The 22,355-nt window shown below is 46.3% G+C and overlaps 1 protein-coding gene across 1 annotated transcript in view; it reads right to left on the bottom strand.

Annotated features, from left to right (window-relative positions):
- The window catches only part of LOC122930643 (zinc finger protein 850-like), a 138,767-nt gene that overhangs the window by 46,327 nt on the left and 70,085 nt on the right, over positions 1–22,355 (bottom strand). Inside the window, exon 8 of the mRNA XM_044284156.1 lies at positions 553–1,778. Within this exon, the coding sequence (XP_044140091.1) occupies positions 553–1,778 (1,226 nt within the window). The remainder of the gene's footprint in view (positions 1–552; positions 1,779–22,355) is intronic.

Here is a 22,355-nt window from a genome sequence, read left to right as displayed (position 1 = left end):
GCCGAGGCAATATCTGAATATCTCTAGTAGAACAGTACAGTAGGCCAAAACACAAAAAGCAAAGGTTTATTAATGATCGGTAACAAGTTGTGAGATGCAGTAATACAGATTACTGTAAAAATACTGTGTGTTATCTAGGTTCCATTTACTTTTTGGATAACAGATGTCTATCGGTCATTGCATACATTTCTTAACCATCATTAGTGTTATATGACTTTATAGATGTAGCAGGTATTAATTGTATGTTCGTTCCACTTCGGGGTGTGTTGTGCTATTTGCATAGTGCGGTGGCTCTAATGCAATGTAAATGAGCGTTGTGCTATATACATAGTGTAGGCGCTACAATAACAGCATAGTGCACCACACTGCTTCTTGCTACATCTGTACTTCTTGAGTGTTGCATTTTTCCTGTATGATGAGTCAAGAAAACACATTAAAAATAGAAAGTAGCTACTTCCCTCTACGAGTTTTTTGAGGATTAAGAAGAAATGATTTGTAGATGAATTTTCTGATGTCTATTAAGTTTTGATTTCAGGACAAAACATTTCCCACATTCTGAACAAGAAAATGGCTTCTCTCCTGTGTGAATTTTTTGATGTTCAACAACGTGTGATTTTTGTTTATAGCATTTGCCACATTCCGAACACGAAAATGGTTTTTCCCTGTGTGAATTCTCTGATGTCTAACAAGTTCACCTTTTTGCTTAAAACATTTCCCACATTCTGAACATGAAAATGCTTCTCCTGTGTGCATTCTTTCATGTGCCTTAAGAGTTGAATATTTCCTAAAAAACTTTCCACATTCTGGACATGAAAAGGTTTCTCCTGTGTGAATTTTTTGATGTACACTAAGCTCTGACTTTTGGCCAAAACTCTTTCCACATACAGTACATAAAAATGGCTTCTCTACGTGAATGGTCTGATGTGTAACAAGAGTTGATTTACTGTTAAAACTTTTCCCACACTCTGAACATGAAAATGGCTTCTCCCCTGTGTGAGTTATCTGATGTCTAACTAGATGTGTTTTCCGACTAAAACATCTCCCACATTCTGCACATGAAAATGGCTTCTCCCCTGTGTGAGTTAGTTGATGTTTAACAAGACACTGCTTGATGGTAAAAGATTTATCACATTCTGAACATGAAAATGGCCTCTCATCTGTGTGAGTCCTCTGATGTGCAATAAGATGCGATTTAACCCTGTAACTTTTATCACATTCTGAGCATGAAAATGGCTTCTCCCCTGTGTGAGTTCTCTGATGGATAACAAGACTTAAGCGAGTCCCATAACATTTCTCACATTCAGAACATGAATATGGCTTCTCCCCTGTGTGAATTCTCTGATGTTTCCGAAGTTCTGATTTCCGGGTAAAAGATCTTCCACATTCTGAACAACAAAATGGCTTATTTCCTGTGTGAATTCTCCTCAAGTGGTCAATAAGTTCCGATTTCTGAGTAAAGCATTTGCCACATTCTGAACATGAAAATGGCCTCTCGTCTGTGTGAGTCCTCTGATGTACAATAAGTTGCGATTTAACAGTGTAACTTTTATCACATTCTGAGCATGAAAATGGCTTCTCCCCTGTGTGATTTCTTTGATGCAATTCAAGACTTGATTTACGGCTAAAACATTTGTCACATTCTGAACATGAATATGACTTATTCCTTTTGTAATTGCTTTGACATTTAATTATTTTATGATCTTTATTCTGCTCAACATTGGCGTGCTCTATAAATGTGTCTTGTGCGATACTGTGATCTGAGCTCCCGGAACAGACATCTGCAAACAATGAAACTTTTTATTTGTAAAAAAAAAATGAAACCTTGAAAATGAGATTCATAATTTATAAGATTTTTATATAAATAATAATATCCATATACATAGTTACATAGTACATAAGGCCAAAAAAAGACATTTGTCCATCCAGTTCGGCCTGTCATCCTGCAAGTTGATCCAGAGGAAGAAAAAAAAACTGAAATAGAAGCCAATTTTTCCCACTTTAGGGGAATAAAAAATTTCTTCCAGACTCCAATCAGGCAATCAGAATGACTCCCTGGATCAATGACCCCTCTCTAGTAGCTATAGCCTGTAATATTATTACACTCCAGAAATACATCCAGGCCCCTCTTGAATTCCTTTATTGTACTCACCCATCACCACCTCCTCAGGCAGAGAGAGCTCCATAGTCTCACTGCTCTTACCGTAAAGAATCCTCTTCTATGTTTGTGTACAAACCTTCTTTCCTCGAGACGCAGAGGATGTCCCCTTGTCACAGTCCTGGGGATAAATAGATGATGGGATAGATCTCTGTACTGACTCCTGATATATTTATACATAGTAATTAGATCTCCCCTCAGTCGTCTTTTTTCTAAAGTGAATAACCCTAATTTTGATAATCTTGTAGGGTACTGTAGTTGCCCTCCTCTGGACCGTCTGCCAGCTCTGCTATGTGTCTTGTTCACAGGAGCCCAGAACTGTACACAGTACTCCATGTGTGGTCTGACAAGTGATTTGTAAAGTGGTAGGACTATGTTCTTATCACGGGCATCTATGCCCCTTCTGATGCAACCCATTATCTTATTGGCCTTGGCAGCAGCTGCCTGACACTGGTTTTTGCAGCTTAGTTTGTTGTTTATTAAAATTCCTAGATCCTTTTCCATGTCAGTGTTACCGAGTGTCTTACCATTTAGTATGTATGGGTGACTTGCATTATTCCTTCCCATGTGCATAACCTTACATTTGTCAGTGTTAAACCTCATCTGCCACTTCTCTGCCCAAGCCTCCAATCTATCCAGATTCCTCTGTAGTAGTATACTGTCCTCTTAAGTGTTAATTACTTTACACAGTTTAGTGTCATCTGCGAAAATTTATATTTTACTATGCAAGCCTTCTACAAGATCATTAATAAATATATTGAAGAGAATAGGGCCTAATACTGACCCCTGAGGTACTCCACTAGTGACAGTGACCCAATCTGAGTGTGTACCGTTAATAACCACCCTCTGTTTTCTATCACTAAGCCAGTTACTTACCCACATACAGACATTTTCTCCCAGTCCAAGCATTCTCATTTTATATACTAACCTTTAATGTGGTACAGTGTCAAAAGCTTTGGAGAAGTCTAGATATACGACATCCATTGATATGCCGCTAAGTCCAGAACCTACCTCCTCATAGAAAGGGATTAAATTAGTTTGGCATGACCGATCCCTCATGAAGCCATGCTGATAAGGCATTATTTGCTTATTTCCGTTGAGATGCTCTAAGATAGCATCTTTTAGAAAACCTTCAAACAGTTTACCCACAACAGATGTTAAACTTACCGGCCTATAGTTTCCAGGCTCTGTTTTTGGACCCTTTTTGAATATTTGCACCACATTTGCTATGCGCCAATCCTGTCAGTATAGAGTCCGCAAAGATCAGAAATAAGGGTCTGGCTATGACATTATTTAATTCCCTTAGGATACGGGGGTGTTTGCCATCCGGTCCTTTCAATTTGTCTATTTTAATCTTTTTAAGTCGCTGTTGTACTTCTTCCTGGGTCAGACAGGACACTTTTAATGGGGAATTTATTTTTACATTCAGCATTTCATCTGACAGTTTATTTTCCTCAGTGAATACATTGGAGAAAAAAATATTTAACAGCTTTGCTTTCTCCTCGTCGCTCTCTGCGACTCCCCCCTCATTACTCTTTAAAGGGCCGACACCTTCAGATTTATACACTTTTTAACATTTATATAATTGAAGAACATTTTAGGGTTAGTTTTACTCTCTTTGGCAATTAATATCTCAGTCTCTAGTTTGGCCGCTTTTATTTGATTTTTTACATGTTCTATTTTTTTCCTTATAGTTTTTCAGTGCTTCCGTCACTACCCTCCTATTTTAGTGATTTATATGCTTTCTTTTTGTCATCTATTGCTTTCTTTACAGTTCTATTTATCCACATTAGTTTCTTTTTGTTCCTTAACCTTTTATTCCCATACGTTATGTACCGTACATCTGAGATTATAGGATGCTTTTAAAGATATCCCATTTTGTGGCTGTATTTTTATTTTTGAGGACTTTGTTCCAGTTAGTTCGGCCTATGGCCTCTCTTAGTTGGCTAAATTTAGCTTTTTTGAAGTTTGGTATTTTTGTTCCTCCCTGTATAAACGCTTTTTTGAATGATAATTAGAAGGTTATTACTTTATGGTCACTATTTCCCAGGTGTCCCCCAACCTGCACGTCTGTTGTTCTGTCAGGTCTATTGGTTAATACTAAGTCCAGTATGGCCGTCCCTCTAGTCGGGTCCTGAACCAGTTGGGAAAGGTAATTGTCTTTGGTTATTGCCAAGAACCTGTTTCCTTTATGAGATGTACAGCTTTCAGTTTCCCAGTCTATATCTGGGTAGTTGAAGTCCCCCATAATAACCACCTCATTATGATTTGCCGCCTTGTCTATCTCGTTTAGTAGTAGATTTTCTTTGGACTCTGGTATATTAGGTGGTTTATAGTATTAGAAATGTATTATTGTTTTTAGCTCCATGTATCTCTACCCACAGTGACTCCACATGTTCATGTCCCTCACTTATATCTTCCCGGAGTGTAGGCTTTAGACAGGACTTTACATAAAGGCAGACCCCTCCCCCTCTCCGGTTTTGACGATCCTTTTGAAAATGACTGTAACTCTGTACATTAACTGCCCAGTCATAGCTATCATCCAGCCATGTCTCCGTTATTCCCACTATGTCATAGTTCTCCTCACACATCACTAATTCCAGCTCCCCAGTTTTATTAGTCAGGCTTCTGGCATTAGTATACATACATTTGAGAGGTTTATGTATATTTTTTACCCTACACCTTGCCTTCTGAACTGTTCTAGTCCCTCCTTCCATTCCTCCGCCAGTCCCACTACCTTGCCCCCGTTCTCTATCTGCACTATCTTTCCATCCTATAATGTAATTTCCCTCCTGCCGTCCCTAGTTTAAAGGGAACCTGTCACCAGTTTTATGGTGTCCTAACTATGGGCAACATAAATAAGTGACTGATTCTCTTAGCAAAATGCTGGGTCACTTTCTTTAATTGACCCAGTCAATCTGCCAATATCTTGTATTAAAAAGCTCCAGCTCATAATGATGAGTCCTGAATAGTCATGAGCTCCTGACTCTCTCCGCCCACCTGCTGCTGAATGACAGTTATTTTCCATATGAATCAGCAGCAGGTGGGCAGGGGAGTGGCTATATCTCTGAATTAAATAAACGCTTGACTCAATGACATCACGCTGGACTCAAATCAGCTCATTAGCATGCGGCATCTGGCATCTTTTTGTGTATATTACGAGGTAACCATCTGTCACACCAGTAAGTGAATACATCTAAGGTACTTTTTAGTAGTTAATGATTGTATATAATTAGTTATATTATAATCAAATATCCACATGACAGGTTCCCTTTAAACACTCCTCCAACCTTCTAGCCATCTTTCTCCCCAACACAGCTGCCCCTTCCCCATTGAGGTGCAGCCCGTCCCTACGATAGAGCCTGTAGCCGACAGAGAAGTCGGCCCAGTTCTCCAGTAACCCAAACCCCTCCTTCCTACACCAGTTCTTGAGCCACTTGTTAATCTCCCTAATCTCCTGCTGCCTTTCTTGTGTGGCTTGTGGTACAGGCAGTATTTCGGAAAATACTACCTTTGAGGTCCTTGCCCTAAGCTTTTGACCTAAGTCCCTGAAATCATTGGTTCCGATATGGACCATGACCGCTGGATCTTCTCCAGCCCCTCCCAGTAATCTGTCAACCCGATCCGCGATGTGTCGAACTCTAGAGCCAGGAAGACAGCACACTGTTCGGCGATCACGGTCTTTGTGACAGATCGCCCTATCTGTACTCCTAATAATGGAGTCTCCCACTACCAGCACCTGTCTGGCCTGCCCTGCTCTCCTGGTCCCCTGCTTACTGGAGCTGACAATCCCCTGACTGGCAGAGGAAGTGTCTGGCTGCGGCAGTGCCGTCCCTGAACTGACATCCCCCTCATCTGCCAAACGTGCAAACTTGTTGGGGTGTGTAAGATCAGGGCTAGCCTCCCTGGCACTCTTCCCTCTACCCCGCTTTTTAACTGTTACCCAGCTAACTACCTCACTTTCCTCAGCCTCCTCTCTGTCACCCTTCCCCTCATCTACCCCAAAGAGTGCTTGCTCGGTGAGAGCAATTACAACATATAAATTACAAAGCACTTAACCCCTTAGTGCTATATGACGTGTATACTAGTCATGGAGCGCTGCTAGTTAGTGCTCCATGACGAGTATACTTGTCATGGCACTAAACTGTCACCATGTCTCAAGACGCCGGCTTTACATTCAGCCAGGGATCTCAGCTATCTACCCCGGGACCAATGAGGGCGAACCCGGGCCCCGGGGATCGCTCTGATTGGCTAGTGTGTACAGACTAGCCAATCAGACAGTCCTAAGGCCGGCTGAAAGGTTCTGGTCCCCACAGTCATGAATATATTGGCAAAAGTCTCAGCTTTTAATATCTGCATTTATGACTAGCCAGTATAGTCAGTGGCATATCCGTGTGGTGCATTTTTTCTGTGATTTATGATTATATTTTCATCCGCACAATGCTCCGTTTTGTGTAGGATGCCTTTGTGGTGCATGTGGACCGCGCCGACATCCTCCACCGTATGCAAAATATTTTTTGCTGGGGATAGTCGTTTGCTGCGGTCCACATGCGGTGGGGCTGCTCCCCCAATGAAAAACACGCTACAGTGTTAGGGGTTGAGCAGCTCCCCCAGATTTGCCACTATTTCTGTGTTTTTGTCTTGTTTTACATGTAGTGTATGTGCCTTCACCTGGCATTCAAACACTCTTTGCACCTGGTAGCCTCCATTACATGGTCTGATATGGGTGTGGCTTACAGTCTGGCTTTGTTCGCATTGCACTAGTTGTCCTGCTAGGCGGTTGTGTGGAAGCTTGGCTGTGAGCTGGATTACATCACCTTCAGACCTTGTTCACACCATAGGTAGCGTAGTGGTAGGACCCCTTGCCATGCTGAGAACCGTGACGTGGTGCTTGGGGCTCCGATATCTTCCTGACAGGAATATATTGGCAAAAGTCTCAGCTTTTAATATCTGCATTTAAGACTAGCCAGTATAGTCAGTGGCATATCCGTGTGGTGCATTTTTTCTGTGATTTATGATTATATTTTCATCCGCACAATGCTCCATTTTGTGTAGGATGCCTTTGTGGTGCATGTGGACCGCGCCGACATCCTCCACCGTATGCAAAATATTTTTTGCTGGGGATAGTCGTTTGCTGCGGTCCACATGCGGTGGGGCTGCTCCCCCAATGAAAAACACGCTACAGTGTTAGGGGTTGAGCAGCTCCCCCAGATTTGCCACTATTTCTGTGTTTTTCCCCACAGTCATGGACTAATCAGAACCTTCTAAAATGTATATATAGCCCCCCCCTTCCAATTTTGCGATGGCTGACGACAGCACTACTGATACCCATCCCGCCCTTCCCCAGCCCCGATCTTTTTCAGGATGACTGAGCTTGAAATGGCCGACATTGGTGTTGGCACCGATGTCAGCCGTTTAACCCCTTCCATGCCACTGTATGGAAGGGGTTAACAGAGGAAGGGAGCTCCCTCTCCCATCGAGCCGCTGTTGTGCCGTGGCAGCGGCCTGATGCTTGACGGGTTAACAGAGGGAGGGAGCAGCGTCCTGATGGTAAAATTCTAAGCCATCTAATGTCTTAAAAAAATAAAATTACATCTACAAAATGGTGCCAACATAAAGTAGACATATGGGAAATGTAAAGTAATAAGTATTTTGGGAGGTATTATAAAGTACTTATTATATTAGTCTTATATTATAGTCTTATATTATACTTATTATATTAGTCTTTTAATGTAGCGCTCTACCTTGAATGTAGTTACTCAGTTTACCTAGTCAGCATGTACAAGACCACCATTGTGCTATAAAACTGCATTCCTGAGTGATTACCTCAAGGACACACGTTCTGCACACTGGACATCCTTGGGTGGAGGGGTTGATGAAAGGTATAAACCATTGTGCATTAACAAACAGCTTCAAGCTGATGGAGACATCATGAGAAGAGGGATGTCTTTTTACTACACCTATTGTTTCACCACAGGCGTTGTTCATGTGCTCACTGGTTTGAACAAGTTAGGCCTCTTGCCCACGAACGTAAGGGCTCCGTGGCCATGCTGCGGACCGCATACGGCGGTTCCGCAATACATGGGTCACCAGCGTATGAATTCCACGTCACGGATGCGGACCCATTTACTTGAATAGGTCCGCAAATCTAGAGATGCAGTGAGGAACGGAAGCATGGAACGGAACCCCACGGAAGCACTACGGAGTGCTTCCCTGGGGTTCCGTTCCATGCCTCTGCACCGCAAAAAGATAGAACTTGCTCTATCTTTTTGCAGAACGGACGGATCACGGACCCCATTCAAGTTTGCAATCCGTAGCACGGGCACAGAACCCTTACGTTCGTGGGCAAGAGGCCTTAGAGTGATTCTGTTTAAAACAATGATCAATAGCAAAACAGCTGGGCAATGATTGTGATTGATCTTTTGGACAATTATTACCCTGTGTAAAAGGCCCTTTAGACACTGGTGGCAAAACAGATCACAACTAGTGATGAGCGAACCCGTGGAGGTTCGGGTTCGGCCAAACTTCAGGTCAAAGTTCGGTTTCGGGACCCGAACCTGGACCCCATTAAAAGTTAATGGGGACCCGAACTTCACTTTTATTATTTTCCGTTATAACGGAATATAATAGCATTCTTAAAGGGGTTGTCCGGGATCAAAATTTTTTTTTTTAAACTGCTTACTCACTGTTAGTAGCCAAATCTATCTTCCTAAGATGTTTTTAGGTAGCTTTTGCACTGCTGCATGGCTCCTACAGTCCCCAGCAGACTGTGTACATATCTGTTTATGTATGCCATCACTTCCTGCTGCAGTGCATTGTGGCTCTCAGTGCAGCTCAGCAGCTCCTGGTTTCTACAGTGTAAGATCACCTCCCTGCACCCGCCCCCCTCATACATATTCAGCCTCCTCCATAGATCCACCCCCCTCATACATATTCAGCCTCCTCCATAGATCCACCCCCCCCTCTTTCATATTCCTCCCCCATAAACTCCTCCTTGCTCTGGCTCTTGCACATGTCTTGTGCTCAGTGTTTGCAGACAGTGAACTAACAGGGAGCAGCTCCATCTTTCCACAATGGTAGATCATTTTTAGTTGTGTGTGTACATTCATCATTACAATAACCAATTATTAGTAATATATCTTAGCATTGCTAATGTTTTACAATTTCAATAGTTTTGCTCTGCTACACAGTAAGGCTATTTTCACGCTCACGTTTGGTGTGGATCCATCATGGATGGATCCACACCGATAATACAAACTGCTGCATCCACTCAGAATAGATCAGTTTGTATTATCTTTACCTTAGCCAATATGGATCCATCTTGAACACCATTAAAAGTCAATGGGAGATGGATCCATTTTCTATGGTGCCAGATTGTCATAAAAAAGAGATTCGTCCTCATTGACTTAGGGCTCTTACACACTGGCGTTTTTGCTTTCCATCCGAGAGTTCCGTCCTCTGGGCTCCAGGACGGAAAGATACTGATCAGGATTATCCCCATGCATTCTGAATGGAGAGAAATCCCTTCAGGATGCATCAGGATGGCTTCCGTTTAGTATGTGAACGTTTTTTGGACGTTGACAAAACCGTATCATGCTGCAGATTTGTCTCCGTCCAAAAATCCGGGAGACATGACATAACGCCGGATCCGGAATTAATGTCCATTGAAGAGCATTAATCCGGACCCGACGTTTACCTTTTATGAATGGTTACCATGGTAGCCAGGACACTAAAGTCCCGGCTGCCATGGTAAAGTGTAGTGGGGAGGCAGGGGACAAGTATACTTGCCGTCCGTGCGGCTCCCGAGTCCCGGGGCGCTCCACAATGACGTCAGAGAGCCCCATGAGCATGGATCACGTGATCCATGCAAGTGGGGTGCTCTGATGTCATTGTGGAGCGCCCCAGGACCCGCACGGACTGTAAGTATACCGCTCCCCCGCTCCACACTACATACTATGGCAACCAGGACTTTAATAGCGTCCTGGCTGCCATAGTAACACTGAAAGCATTTTGAAGACTGATCAGTCTTCAAATGCTTTCAGTTGTCTTGCGCTGTGACAGATCCGGCGGGCATTTCCGGCGACGTAAGTGCACGCCGGATCCACACAACACAATTGTGAAAGAGCCCTACATGAGCGCTTGGCAGCTGTAGACATCTCTGTTGGTCCCATGTTCATATGTGCCCGCATTGCTGAGAAAAATGATGTGAAAGAGGCCTAAGGCTCCTTTCACACCTGCGTTCAGGTGTCCGCTCGTGAGCTCCGTTTGAAGGGGCTCACGAGCGGCCCTGAACGCAGCCGTCTGGCCCTAATGCATTCTCAGTGGAGGCGGATCCACTGAGAATGCATCCGCCTGCCAGCGCTCAGCCTCCGCTCCGCTCAGTGAGCGGACACCTGAACGCTGCAAGCAGCCTGGCCGTGCGGAGGCGAGCGGATCCGTTCCGACTTACAATGTAAGTCAATGGGGACGAATCCGCTTGAAGATGACACCATATGGCTCAATCTTCAAGCGGATCCATCCCCCATTGACTTTCAATGTAAAGTCTGAACGGATCCGCCCCATAATGTGCCAGTAAAAAATGCCCCTTCAAAGTGCCACCATATGCCCCAATAGTGCTCCACTCCTCCATAGTGCCGCCCTCCCCTATAGTGCCTCCCATAATGTAACAGTAAAAAATGCCCCCTTAGTGCCACCAGATGCCATAATGCCCCTATGTGCCAATAAGAAAAAAGGTCCCTTTAGAACCCCCTCTTCCCCATAGTGCCCCCAAATAATGCCCCTATAGTGCGACCATATGCCCCATAGTGCCGTTCTCCCCTATAGTGCCCCCCATAACGTGTAAAAAAATAAATAAGCCCCTTTAGAGCCCCCATAGTGCTCCTCTCCCACATGGTTCCCCCCCCATAATGTGCCAGTAAGAAGTGCCACCCAAAAATAAAAATACCACCAGATGCCCCATAGTGCCGTTCTCCCCTTTAGTGCCCCCATAGTGCCAGCTCCCCCCTCCCAAAAAAAAATAAAAAATACACTGATACTTACCTCCATCAGCAGCGATGCGATGCAGGCCTCTTCCGGACTGTGTCCCTGCTGTGTGCTGCCCGGCTCAGGCGGCGCGATGATGACGTCTTCGCACCGCCTGAGCCGGCCTCTGATAGGCTGCAGGCATTAGTGCTTGTGGCCTATCAGAAGAACAGGGGAGGGACTCACCTCTCCCTCCCCTGCCGCAGCACAGGCATCTGTATCGCTGTCCTAAGGACAGCGATACAGATGGATTAGATATGGAGTGAGCGCTTCCACAATGGAAGCGCTCATCTCCTACTACCCCCCACCGCTGCCACAAATGCCCGCATAACATCCAGACCCACTGGACCCCCCCTGTAGGTGCGCCACTGTAGGGATAGCAGACTGCAACAAACTATAAAGGCCACGCTCCCACATCTATCCATAAACATCGCTGACAGCGTCACACTATAAGGGCCACACTCCCACATCTATCCCTAAACATCGCTGACAGCGTCACACTATAAGGGCCACGCTCCCATATAGATCCCTAAACATGACTGAGAGCTTTAGGTCCCTTTCACACGAGCGAGTTTTCCGCACGGGTGCAATGCGTGACGTGAACGCATAGCACCCGCACTGAATCCTGACCCATTCATTTCACTGGGTCTGTGTACATGGGCGTTGGTTTTCCTGCACCATTTCTGCGTTGTGTGAAAATCGCAGCATGCTCTATATTTTGCGTTTTTCACGCAGCCCTGGCCCCATAGAAGTAAATGGGGCTGCGTGAAAAATGCATTGCATCCGCAAGCAAGTGCGGATGCGATGCGTTTTTCACTGATGGTTGCTAAGAGATGTTGTTTGTAAAGATTCAGTTTTTTATCACGCGGGTGGAAAACGCATCAAAACGCATTGCACTCGCGCGGAAAAAACTGAACAACTAAACGCAATCTCAGACAAAACTGACTGAACTTGCTTGCAAAATAGTGCGAGTTTCACTAAACGCACTCTGAACGCATCCGGACCTAATCCGCAACGCCTGTGTTAAACCAGCCTTACAGAATTATAGCAGCTTTGAAACAATAAAATATTGTTTTAGTGTGTCCATAGTCTGAGAGCCACCGATTTTTAATTTTTGGACCGATTGTGGCTACTTTCACACTAGCGTTCGGCTGTCCGCTCGTGAGCTCCGTTTGAAGGGGCTCACAAGCGGACCCGAACGCTTCCGTCCAGCCCTGATGCAGTCTGAATGGATGCGGATCCGCTCAGATTGCATCAGTCTGGCGGCGTTCAGCCTCCGCTCCGCTCAGCAGGCGGATACCTGAACGCTGCTTGCAGCGTTCGGGTGTCCGTCTGGCCGTGCGGAGGCGTGCGGATCCGTCCAGACTTACAATGTAAGGCTCCTTTCACACTTGCGTTCGGGTTTCCGCTCATGAGCTCCGTTTGAAGGGGCTCACGAGCGGACCCGAACGCAGCCGTCCAGCCCTGATGCAGTCTGAATGGAGGCGGATCCGCTCAGACTGCATCAGTCTGGCGGCGTTCAGCCTCCGCTCCGCTCGCCTCCGCACGGACAGGCGGACAGCTGAACGCTGCTTGCAGCGTTCGGGTGTCCGCCTGGCCGTGCGGAGGCGTGCGGATCCGTCCAGACTTTCAATGTAAGTCAATGGGGACGGATCCGTTTGAAGATGCCACAATATGGCTCAATCTTCAAGCGGATCCGTCCCCCATTGACTTTCAATGTAAAAGTCTGGACGGATCCGCTCAGGCTATTTTCACACTTAGCTTTTTTTTGCCAATTTAATGCAGACGGATCCGTTCTGAACGGAGCCTCCGTCTGCATTAATATGATCGGATCCGTTCAGAACAGATCCGATCGAACGCTAGTGTGAAAGAGTATTAATTTTTTGCGGGTTGAGGTGACGGTTTAATTAGTACTATTTTGGGGGACATGCGCCTTTTTGAACGCTTGTTGAAGCACTTTATGTGATGTTAGGTAAGAAAAAAAAAGCCTTTTTTTTTTTTTTAACTGTTTTTATGATATTTTTTAAGGTGTTTTTCGGACATGGTGTGCAATGTGATATATTAAGGCTGCTTTCACACTAGCGTTCGCTGGTCCGCTCGTGAGCTCCGTTTGAAGGAGCTCACGAGCGGACCCGAACGCAGCCGTCCAGCCCTGATGCAGTCTGAATGGAGCGGATCCGCTCAGACTGCATCAGTCTGGCGGCGTTCAGCCTCTGCTCGCCTCCGCACGGACAGGCGGACAGCTGAACGCTGCTTGCAGCGTTCGGGTGTCCGCCTGGCCGTGCGGAGGCGTGCGGATCCGTGCAGACTTACAATGTAAGTCAATGGGGACGGATCCGTTTGAAGATGCCACAATGTGGCTCAATCTTCATGCGGATCCGTCCCCCATTGACTTTACATTGAAAGTCTGGACGGATCCGTACGAGGCTATTTTCGCACTTAGCTGTTCTATGCTAAAAATAATGCAGACGGATCCGTTCTGAACGGAGCCTCCATCTGCATTATTATGGGCGGATCCGTTCAGAACGGATCCGCCCGAACGCTAGTGGGAAAGTAGCCTAAGTCAATGGGGACGGATCCGTTTGAAGATGCCACACTATGGCTCAATCTTCAAGCGGATCCGTCCCCCATTGACTTTACATTGAAAGTCTGGACGGATCCGTCCGAGGCTATTTTCACACTTAGCTTTTATATGCTAAAAATAATGCAGGCGGATCCGTTCTGAACGGAGCCTCCGTCTGCATTATTATGAGCGGATCCGTTCAGAACGGATCCGATCGAACGCTAGTGTGAAAGTAGCCTTATGGGGCCGGTTGTTACGGACAAGGCAATACCAAATAATGTTTTTTTTTTTTTTGTTTTTTTTTTATTCATTTAATTTTTTTAAGGAATAAATGAACGGATAAAAGACAATTTTTATTTTTAATTCAAATTTATTTGTTACAGTTTGAATTTGTATGCACGTTCCCTTTTTTTTCAGTTTCACTTTTTTTTACTGTCACTTTTACTTTTTTTTCATTACCTTTTTTAATATACTTTCACTTTAATAAAGTGCATTGCAATAGTCATCTATTTCAATGCACTGTATTGTCAGTGCTACTTTTGCACTAAGGCTAATCAGACCCGGGTCTGATTAGCCTTAGGTCCATAGCAACCAGGACGCCTTTGTTAGGCGTCCGGTTGCCATGGCAACGATCGCGCCGCTACCGGGGCGCGATGGTAGAGAGGAGCTTCACATGGATGCGGCACCAGCAGAGCAGCAGAGTGTTACCTGTAATAGTTACAGCTAACGCTCTCTGCTGCCATTACCAATCAAGGAGCGGACGGATCGAGGAGGGGGGGGGGGGGGGCCGGCTGATCAATCGGCATTTGTCAGCACAGCTCTCCGCACAGCGCACAGCTCTCTGTAATAAATATCAGCTTCCACAATTAGCGAATGGATCGGGCGGGGGGTGGAGGGGGGGGTCGGGGGGGCCGGCTGATCAATCGGCATTTGTCAGCACAGCTCTCAGCACAGCGCACAGCTCTCTGTAATAAATATCAGCTTCCACAATTAGCGGACGGATCGGGGGGGGGGGGGGGGGGGGCGGTTGGGGGAGCATTTTACACATGTCGCATCCATGTGGTTGCGACACCAGCAGGGTGTTAGCGTTAGCTGTCACACTGTCACAGCTTTCTGCTGCCATCAGTAATAAATATCAGCTCCACAAGGAGCGGACAGATCGAGGGGGGGGGGGGCAGGGGTTGGGCGATCGGCATTTGTAATATATAGGAGTGCATTGGGGGAGCATTTTACACATGTCGCAACCACATGGATGCGACACCAGCAGGAGCGGACGGATCGAGGGGGGACTTACTTGAATTACATTAGACTCTGACTGCAACTGAATGCCGGCAAGGGACTACTCTGATTGGTCCCTTGTCGGCGCCCGGTGACGTCACCGGACTGGAGGGGCGGAGCTTAGCACAATCTTGGCCTGGAGAGTTACTGCCCCTCCCAGACTTTTGCATAACTAATTAGACTGTCAGTGACGTCACCGGGCTCACTGAGCAGGAAGAGGAAGCTTTCCTCCCCTGCAAGGGACCCGGTACGTCACTGACTGAAAGGAATCAGTTACTTCCTGCCAGAAAGGTTTGGGATAAAAAGGGTACTTGGAAACATGCTCAAAAGGTAGGACATGGGTGTATGTAACGTGGGTGTATGTGCAATGCTATTAAACAATGGTCCCTAATCCCGGACAACCCCTTTAATACAGAATGCTAAATATAATGACTATTGGGTTAAAAATAATAAAAAAACTCACCTCATCCACTTGATCGCACAGCCTTGATCGCGCAGGTCTTCTTTCTTCAGAACCTGCAAAAGGACCTGCGATGACGTCACCGCAGGTCTTGCTGAATGAAGATAGAACTTCTATCTTCATTCAGCAGGACCTGTGGTGACGTCACCGTGCTCACCACGTGGTGAGCGAGCTGACGTCATCGCAGGTGCTTTTGCAAGTTCTGAAGAAAGAAGACCTGCGCGATCAAGTGGATGAGGTGATTTTTTATTAATTTTTTTAACCCCTCAATGGCCATTTTATTTAGCATTCTGTCTTAAGAATGCTATTATTTTCCGTTATAACCATGTTTTAACGGAAAATAATAAAATCACCCGAACTTCAGTGAAAAAGTCCGGGTTCGGTTCCGGGTACCTGAATTCGCAAAGTTCAGTACGAATCCGCTCATCCCTAATTACAACCTAACAGAAGGCCTCAGAACAATGGCAATTAGATGATGATGTTAGGCCTCCAGGCTGTTACCTTGCAGTTTATCACTTCTGTGTTGATGCCAGTATTTTCATAGAATCATGATTCCAGTGTGCCTCTCATCTCTCTTTCTTGGTAAAATGACAGATGACAATTCTGAAGCATCTATTCTTATGTCTCTATGTTGTGCAATTCTTTTATTATTTGTACTAGAAGTTATAAATGAATTACTAGCAGTGTTTAGTAAGGGTACAGAGGGGTGTTAACCAGTTGGGGTTATTGCATGGGGTATTAAAGTAGCTATTAAAACAGGCATGTCAGGAGAAGTGACAGGTCTTCTATTAAATTAGAAGATGCAGGAGTAACATGCACATTCGTGGGTTGCTGGAAATGATGGAAGACCTCAGGCCAGGACTATTCCTGTTCCAGGAATTAGCCCCTCCATTCCAGTGGATAGGCTTAAGACGGATTGGCTCCCTCGTTCATTGGGCCCTCACAAACATAATGGCAAACCTCACGACACTGTTGTAAAGATGAATTTCTCCCGTACCAAGGAAGTGATCATAAAAGCAGGGTGTGAAAAGGGTGGCCTTGCCTTTCAAGGCATCGCTACCAGATCTACACTGATTTAGCTCCCATTACTCTGCAAAAACCTTGGAGGGATTGAGAAAAGCTACCATCCTGTATGTCTGGGGCTATCCCTTTGAACTAAGCTTTAATCATGGTGGAAGAACCATAATGTTCACTACTGTGGAGAAATTAGGATTTCTTCCTCTAGAAAAACTAAGCGAGCAGACCTCCTGATTGAACCCAAAACGCCTCCTCAGCCTGGAAAACCTGGACCCTGCCCTATCCGAACCGAGGTCACCTCCTAAAAGCCATAACAGCATCGCTCCAACATAGCATCATCTATTCCAACGTAACCAGGCTGAAGCACAAGTTTTTGACGGACACGCCGTGTTGTGACATCTTTCCCCACATCACTACCTTTGTTGACCAACTGTTACTTCCTCAGCTGGAACATGTTTTGTATCTGCTTTGATTAAGAATTTAATCTTGATGTTTATTTTCTTTTTTCTTTCTCCATTGTTTCAGGGAACTCACTCCAGATGGTACCTGTTACTTTCTTTAGATAATGGTCTATTCTTTTATATACATTTTTGCACTAGACTATATCTATGCAACATGTTTACTTCTTTACTTATTTTTTTTTCTCTCCTTTTCTCGTAGTCTTCTCTCCTTTTTTCTCTTTCTTTCCTTACACTTTTTTATTTGCCCCTGCACAATGCATGTTAATGTACTGGTGAGGCAGGTATTTGTCCATTGGTGGTGCGCACTTTAACCACCTCCGAACCGCCTAACGCAGATGTGCGGTCCGGAGGTGGCAGCCCTGCGCAGAGTCACGCATATACGCGTCATCTCGCGAGGGCCGGGATTTCCTGTGAACGCGCGCACACAGGCGCGCGCGCTTACAGGAACGGAAGGTAAGCGAGTGGATCTCCAGCCTGCCAGCGGCGATCGCTCGCTGGCAGGCTGGAGATCCGAATTTTTTAACCCCTAACAGGTATATTAGACGCTGTTTTCATAACAGCGTCTAATATACCTCCTACCTGGTCCTCTGGTGGTCCCTTTTGTTAGGATCGACCACCAGAGGACTCAGGTAGGTCAGTACAGTCGCACCAAACACCACACTACACTACACCCCCCCCCCCCGTCACTTATTAACCCCTTATAAACCCATGATCACCCCATATAAACTCCCTGATCACCCCCCTGTCATTGATCACCCCCCCTGTCAGGCTCCGTTCAGACGTCCGTATGATTTTTACGGATCCACGGATACATGGATCGGATCCGCAAAAAGCATACGGACGTCTGAATGGAGCCTTACAGGGGGGTGATCAATGACAGGCGGGTGATCAGGGAGTGTATATGCGACAAAAAATAAAAAATTCTAGGAACTCGCCATGCCCCTCACGGAATACCTTAGGGTGTCTTCTTTCCAAAATGGGGTCACTTGTGGGGTAGTTATACTGCCCTGGCAATTTAGGGGCCCAAATGTGTGAGAAGTAGTTTGCAATCAAAATGTGTAAAAAATGACCGGTGAAATCCGAAAGGTGCAGTTTGGAATATGTGCCCCTTTGCCCACCTTGGCAGCAAAAAAGTGTGACACATCTGGTATCGCCGTACTCAGGAGAAGTTGGGCAATGTGTTTTGGGGTGTCATTTTACATATACCCATGCTGGGTGAGAAAAATATCTTGGTCAAATGCCAACTTTGTATAAAAAAATGGGAAAAGTTGTCTTTTGCCAAGATATTTCTCTCACCCAGCATGGGTATATGTAAAATGACACCCCAAAACACATTCCCCAACTTCTCCTGAGTACGGCGATACCAGATGTGTGACACTTTTTTGATGCCAAGGTGGGCAAAGGGGCACATATTCCAAAGTGCACCTTTTGGATTTCACCGGTCATTTTTTACACATTTTGATTGCAAAGTTCTTCTCACACATTTGGGCCCCTAAATTGCCAGGGCAGTATAACTACCCCACAAGTGACCCCATTTTGGAAAGAAGACACCCCAAGGTATTCTGTGAGGGGCATGGTGAGTTCCTAGAATTTTTTATTTTTTGTCGCAAGTTAGTGGAATATGAGACTTTGTAAGAAAAAATAAAAAAAATAAAATCATCATCATTTTCCGCTAACTTGTGACAAAAAATAAAAAGTTCTATGAACTTACTATGCCCATCAGCGAATACCTTAGGGTGTCTACTTTCCGAAATGGGGTCATTTGTGGGGGTTTTCTACTGTTTGGGCATTGTAGAACCTCAGGAATCATGACAGGTGCTCAGAAAGTCAGAGCTGCTTCAAAAAGCGGAAATTCACATTTTTGTACCATAGTTTGTAAACGCTATAACTTTTACCCAAACCATTTTTTTTTTGCCCAAACATTTTTTTTTTATCAAAGACATGTAGAACAATAAATTTGGCGAAAAATTTATATATGGATGTCGTTTTTTTTTCAAAACTTTACAGCTGAAAGTGAAAAATGTCATTTTTTAGCAAAAAAATCGTTACATTTTGATTAATAACAAAAAAAGTAAAAAATGTCAGCAGCAATAAAATACCACCAAATGAAAGCTCCATTAGTGAGAAGAAAAGGAGGTAAAATTCATTTCGGTGGTAAGTTGCATGACCGAGCGATAAACGGTGAAAGGAGTGTAGTGCCGAAGTGTAAAAAGTGCTCTGGTCATGAAGGGGGTTTCACCTAGCGGGGCTGAAGTGGTTAAAGGGGTTGTTCGGCCTTGGAGGCGACAACCTTTTTAGTCAAGACCTGTGCCCCTGAACATACCGCTGCTGCTCTGTTCCCGGACGCTTCCAATCCCGGTAGGACCAGGAAGTGACACCACAGTGGCCAATCACAGGCCACAAACATTATCTTGAATGGTACATCCTGTTAAGCACTGATCAAGTCGATGTGAGTGCTGATGCCTGTCATTGGCTGCAGCAGTTATGGGACCCAGATACAGTACTTCCTGGTCCTGTGGGGACTGGAAGCATTTGGGAACAAAGCAGTGGCAGGACCACGGACGGGTGAGTTTTTTTTTAAATATATTCAGAGGGTTTAGGGTCATCGGACTGGACCAAGGAGGTTGTTGACTGCAACAACCCCTTTAACAATGCAACTTAACAGATTCATTGCATGTCAATATGTTGATGAGGCATGAAGTAATCTAATGGTGCTAAACAACGTACAGCTCCTGAGGAGTTTATCCCCACCTTCATTTCATCAGTTGGTGTTTATGTCTTTAATGCCATAAAATCTGGTACTCCTCTACACCGCACTTCAACATCAGCCCATATAGCCATGATTCCCAAACTCAAAGATGAGCCATCTCACTCCCGAGTATCGATATCAAACTGAGAAAATCCTGGCCACTCGTCTCAATTCATTCCTTAGCTCCCTCATCCATAAAGATCAAACAGGATTTATTCCCATAGGCAGGCTAGTGACAACATCTGAAGAGTAGTTCTCCTAGCATCTACACAAAAACTGCCCTCCTTGTTCCTCTCCTTGACATATCTCGTGTGACTCCTTATCTTGGGACTATTTAACTTTTTCTCTTCACAAATGTGGATTTTATGATAACTTTTTGGGATGGATTTCTGCCCTTTACAACACCCACAGCCCGGATGCGATATCCTATATCATCAGTCATTGCCATTTCCCCTATTCTTTTTGCTCGAACAATATTAGTAGCAGCCATCAGGGCCTGCCCAGCATTAAAGATGCTGCAGGAGCAGGTCTTACCCATAAACTCTGTTTGCAGAGGACATACTGCTAACTCTCGCTCAACCTCCTCTCTATACTAAGAACTTTCCATGAAATCTCAGGCCTCGTCACCAACGACTCCAAACCATATGCCCTTAAAATCTCTATACAGGAAAATGCTGACTGTCCTGTGTTCCTCTTACTCATTTCAATGGTCCACAAAGAACCTAGACTGTCTAAGGCTTTGTATTACTCCCCTATATATAGACCTTTTTGCAACCACAAGGAGCCACCCATATCGCATTCTATCACTAACCTTATGTCTAGCTGGTCACAAAAATTTACATACTCCACAAACTTCTTTACCTGACTCGTAACCTACCTATTACTCTTCCCACATACTTTCTACGCCTCCTTCAAAAACGTCTTATAACGCCTTATCTATCAACTTCTTGTGGGTCCCTCCAGCATTTTAGCCATCATCCCTAAGTCCTTTGAAGCATCATTCTAGCAAGCTCTCCAATCTATTTGGAATAATACCTCTCACCACGCCCCTCCTGTCCTGCTCTCACCACGCCCCTCCTGTCCTGCTCTCACCACGCCCCTCCTGTCCTGCCCTCACCACGCCCCCCCTCCTGTCATGCCCTCACCACGCCCCCCCTCCTGTCATGCCCTCACCACGCCCCCCCTCCTGTCATGCCCTCACCACGCCCCCCCTCCTGTCATGCCCTCACCACGCCCCCCCTCCCGTCATGCCCTCACCACGCCCCCCCTCCCGTCATGCCCTCACCACGCCCACCCTCCCGTCATGCCCTCACCACGCCCACCCTCCCGTCCTGCCCTCACCACGCCCCCCCTCCTGTCCTGCCCTCACCACGCCCCCTCCCGTCCTGCTCTCACCACACCCCCTCCTCTCGCCACGCCCCCCTCCTCTCCTGCTCTCACCACGCCCCTCCTGTTCTGCTCTCACCACGCCCCTCCTGTCCTGCCCTCGCCACTCCCCCTCCTGTCCTGCCCTCACCACGCCCCCCTCCTGTCCTGCCCTCACCACGCCCACCCTCCCGTCCTGCCCTCACCACGCCCCCCCTCCTGTCCTGCCCTCACCACGCCCCCTCCCGTCCTGCTCTCACCACACCCCCTCCTCTCACCACGCCCCCCTCCTCTCCTGCTCTCACCACGCCCATCTCCCGTCCTGCCCTCGCAGCTGCCTCCCTCGTCCATTCTGCTCTCACCACGGCCCCCCCTCCCATCCTGCTCTCACCACGCCCCCCTCCTCTCGCCACGCCCCCCCTCCTCTCCTGCTCTCACCACGCCCCCTCCTGTCCTGCTCTCACCACGCCCCCTCCCGTCCTGCCCTCGCAGCTGCCTCCCTCGTCCATCCCTGCACGTGCCATGGAGGAGCTACCTCGTCCATGCCTGAAGGAGTGCTGCTGTCTGGGTCCTAGAAGCACCCTGCTTGTATCAGAGGTGCCCTCTGCCTCTCCTGGCTGTGCAGGGCTGGATGGGCTTAGCAGGAAGATTCTTCTAAGCAGAAATAAAGAAACTTTTGCAGGAGGAAAGGAGACTGAGGGGAAGCTGTGATGGCTGATAGGAGCTCGCTGACTGCAGGCTCTGCCCCTCTGTATCTCCTGTACTGAGAGGATCCTGCTGTATGTAGCAGAGCCAGGAAGGTGCTGAGGTCCACAAACTGTGAGGAATCCAAGTGTCTGTCCTGTTTGTGGCCCCTCTGCTCTGTGTTCTTATCACAGATAGGTTTATTCCAGCCATACCAACAGTGCAGGAGCTTTAACCCCTTCTGAGCTGTCAGTATGGCCGAGGTCAGTGATAGCAGCAGCACCCCCTGTACACTGTATATACTGACGTGTGACCCCCTGTACACTGTATATACTGACGTGTGACCCCCTGTACACTGTATATACTGACGTGTGACCCCCTGGACACTGTATATACTGACGTGTGACCCCCTGGACACTGTATATACTGACGTGTGACCCCCTGGACACTGTATATACTGACGTGTGACCCCCTGGACACTGTATATACTGACGTGTGACCCCCTGGACACTGTATATACTGACGTGTGACCCCCTGGACACTGTATATACTGACGTGTGACCCCCTGGACACTGTATATACTGACGTGTGACCCCCTGGAC

The sequence above is a fragment of the Bufo gargarizans genome, chromosome 1 (genome assembly GCF_014858855.1).
Source record: "Bufo gargarizans isolate SCDJY-AF-19 chromosome 1, ASM1485885v1, whole genome shotgun sequence".
In the NCBI taxonomy this organism is placed as follows: domain Eukaryota; kingdom Metazoa; phylum Chordata; class Amphibia; order Anura; family Bufonidae; genus Bufo; species Bufo gargarizans.
The sequence above is the reverse complement of the archived record's forward strand: the minus strand, read 5'-3'. Positions and strand labels throughout refer to the sequence as shown.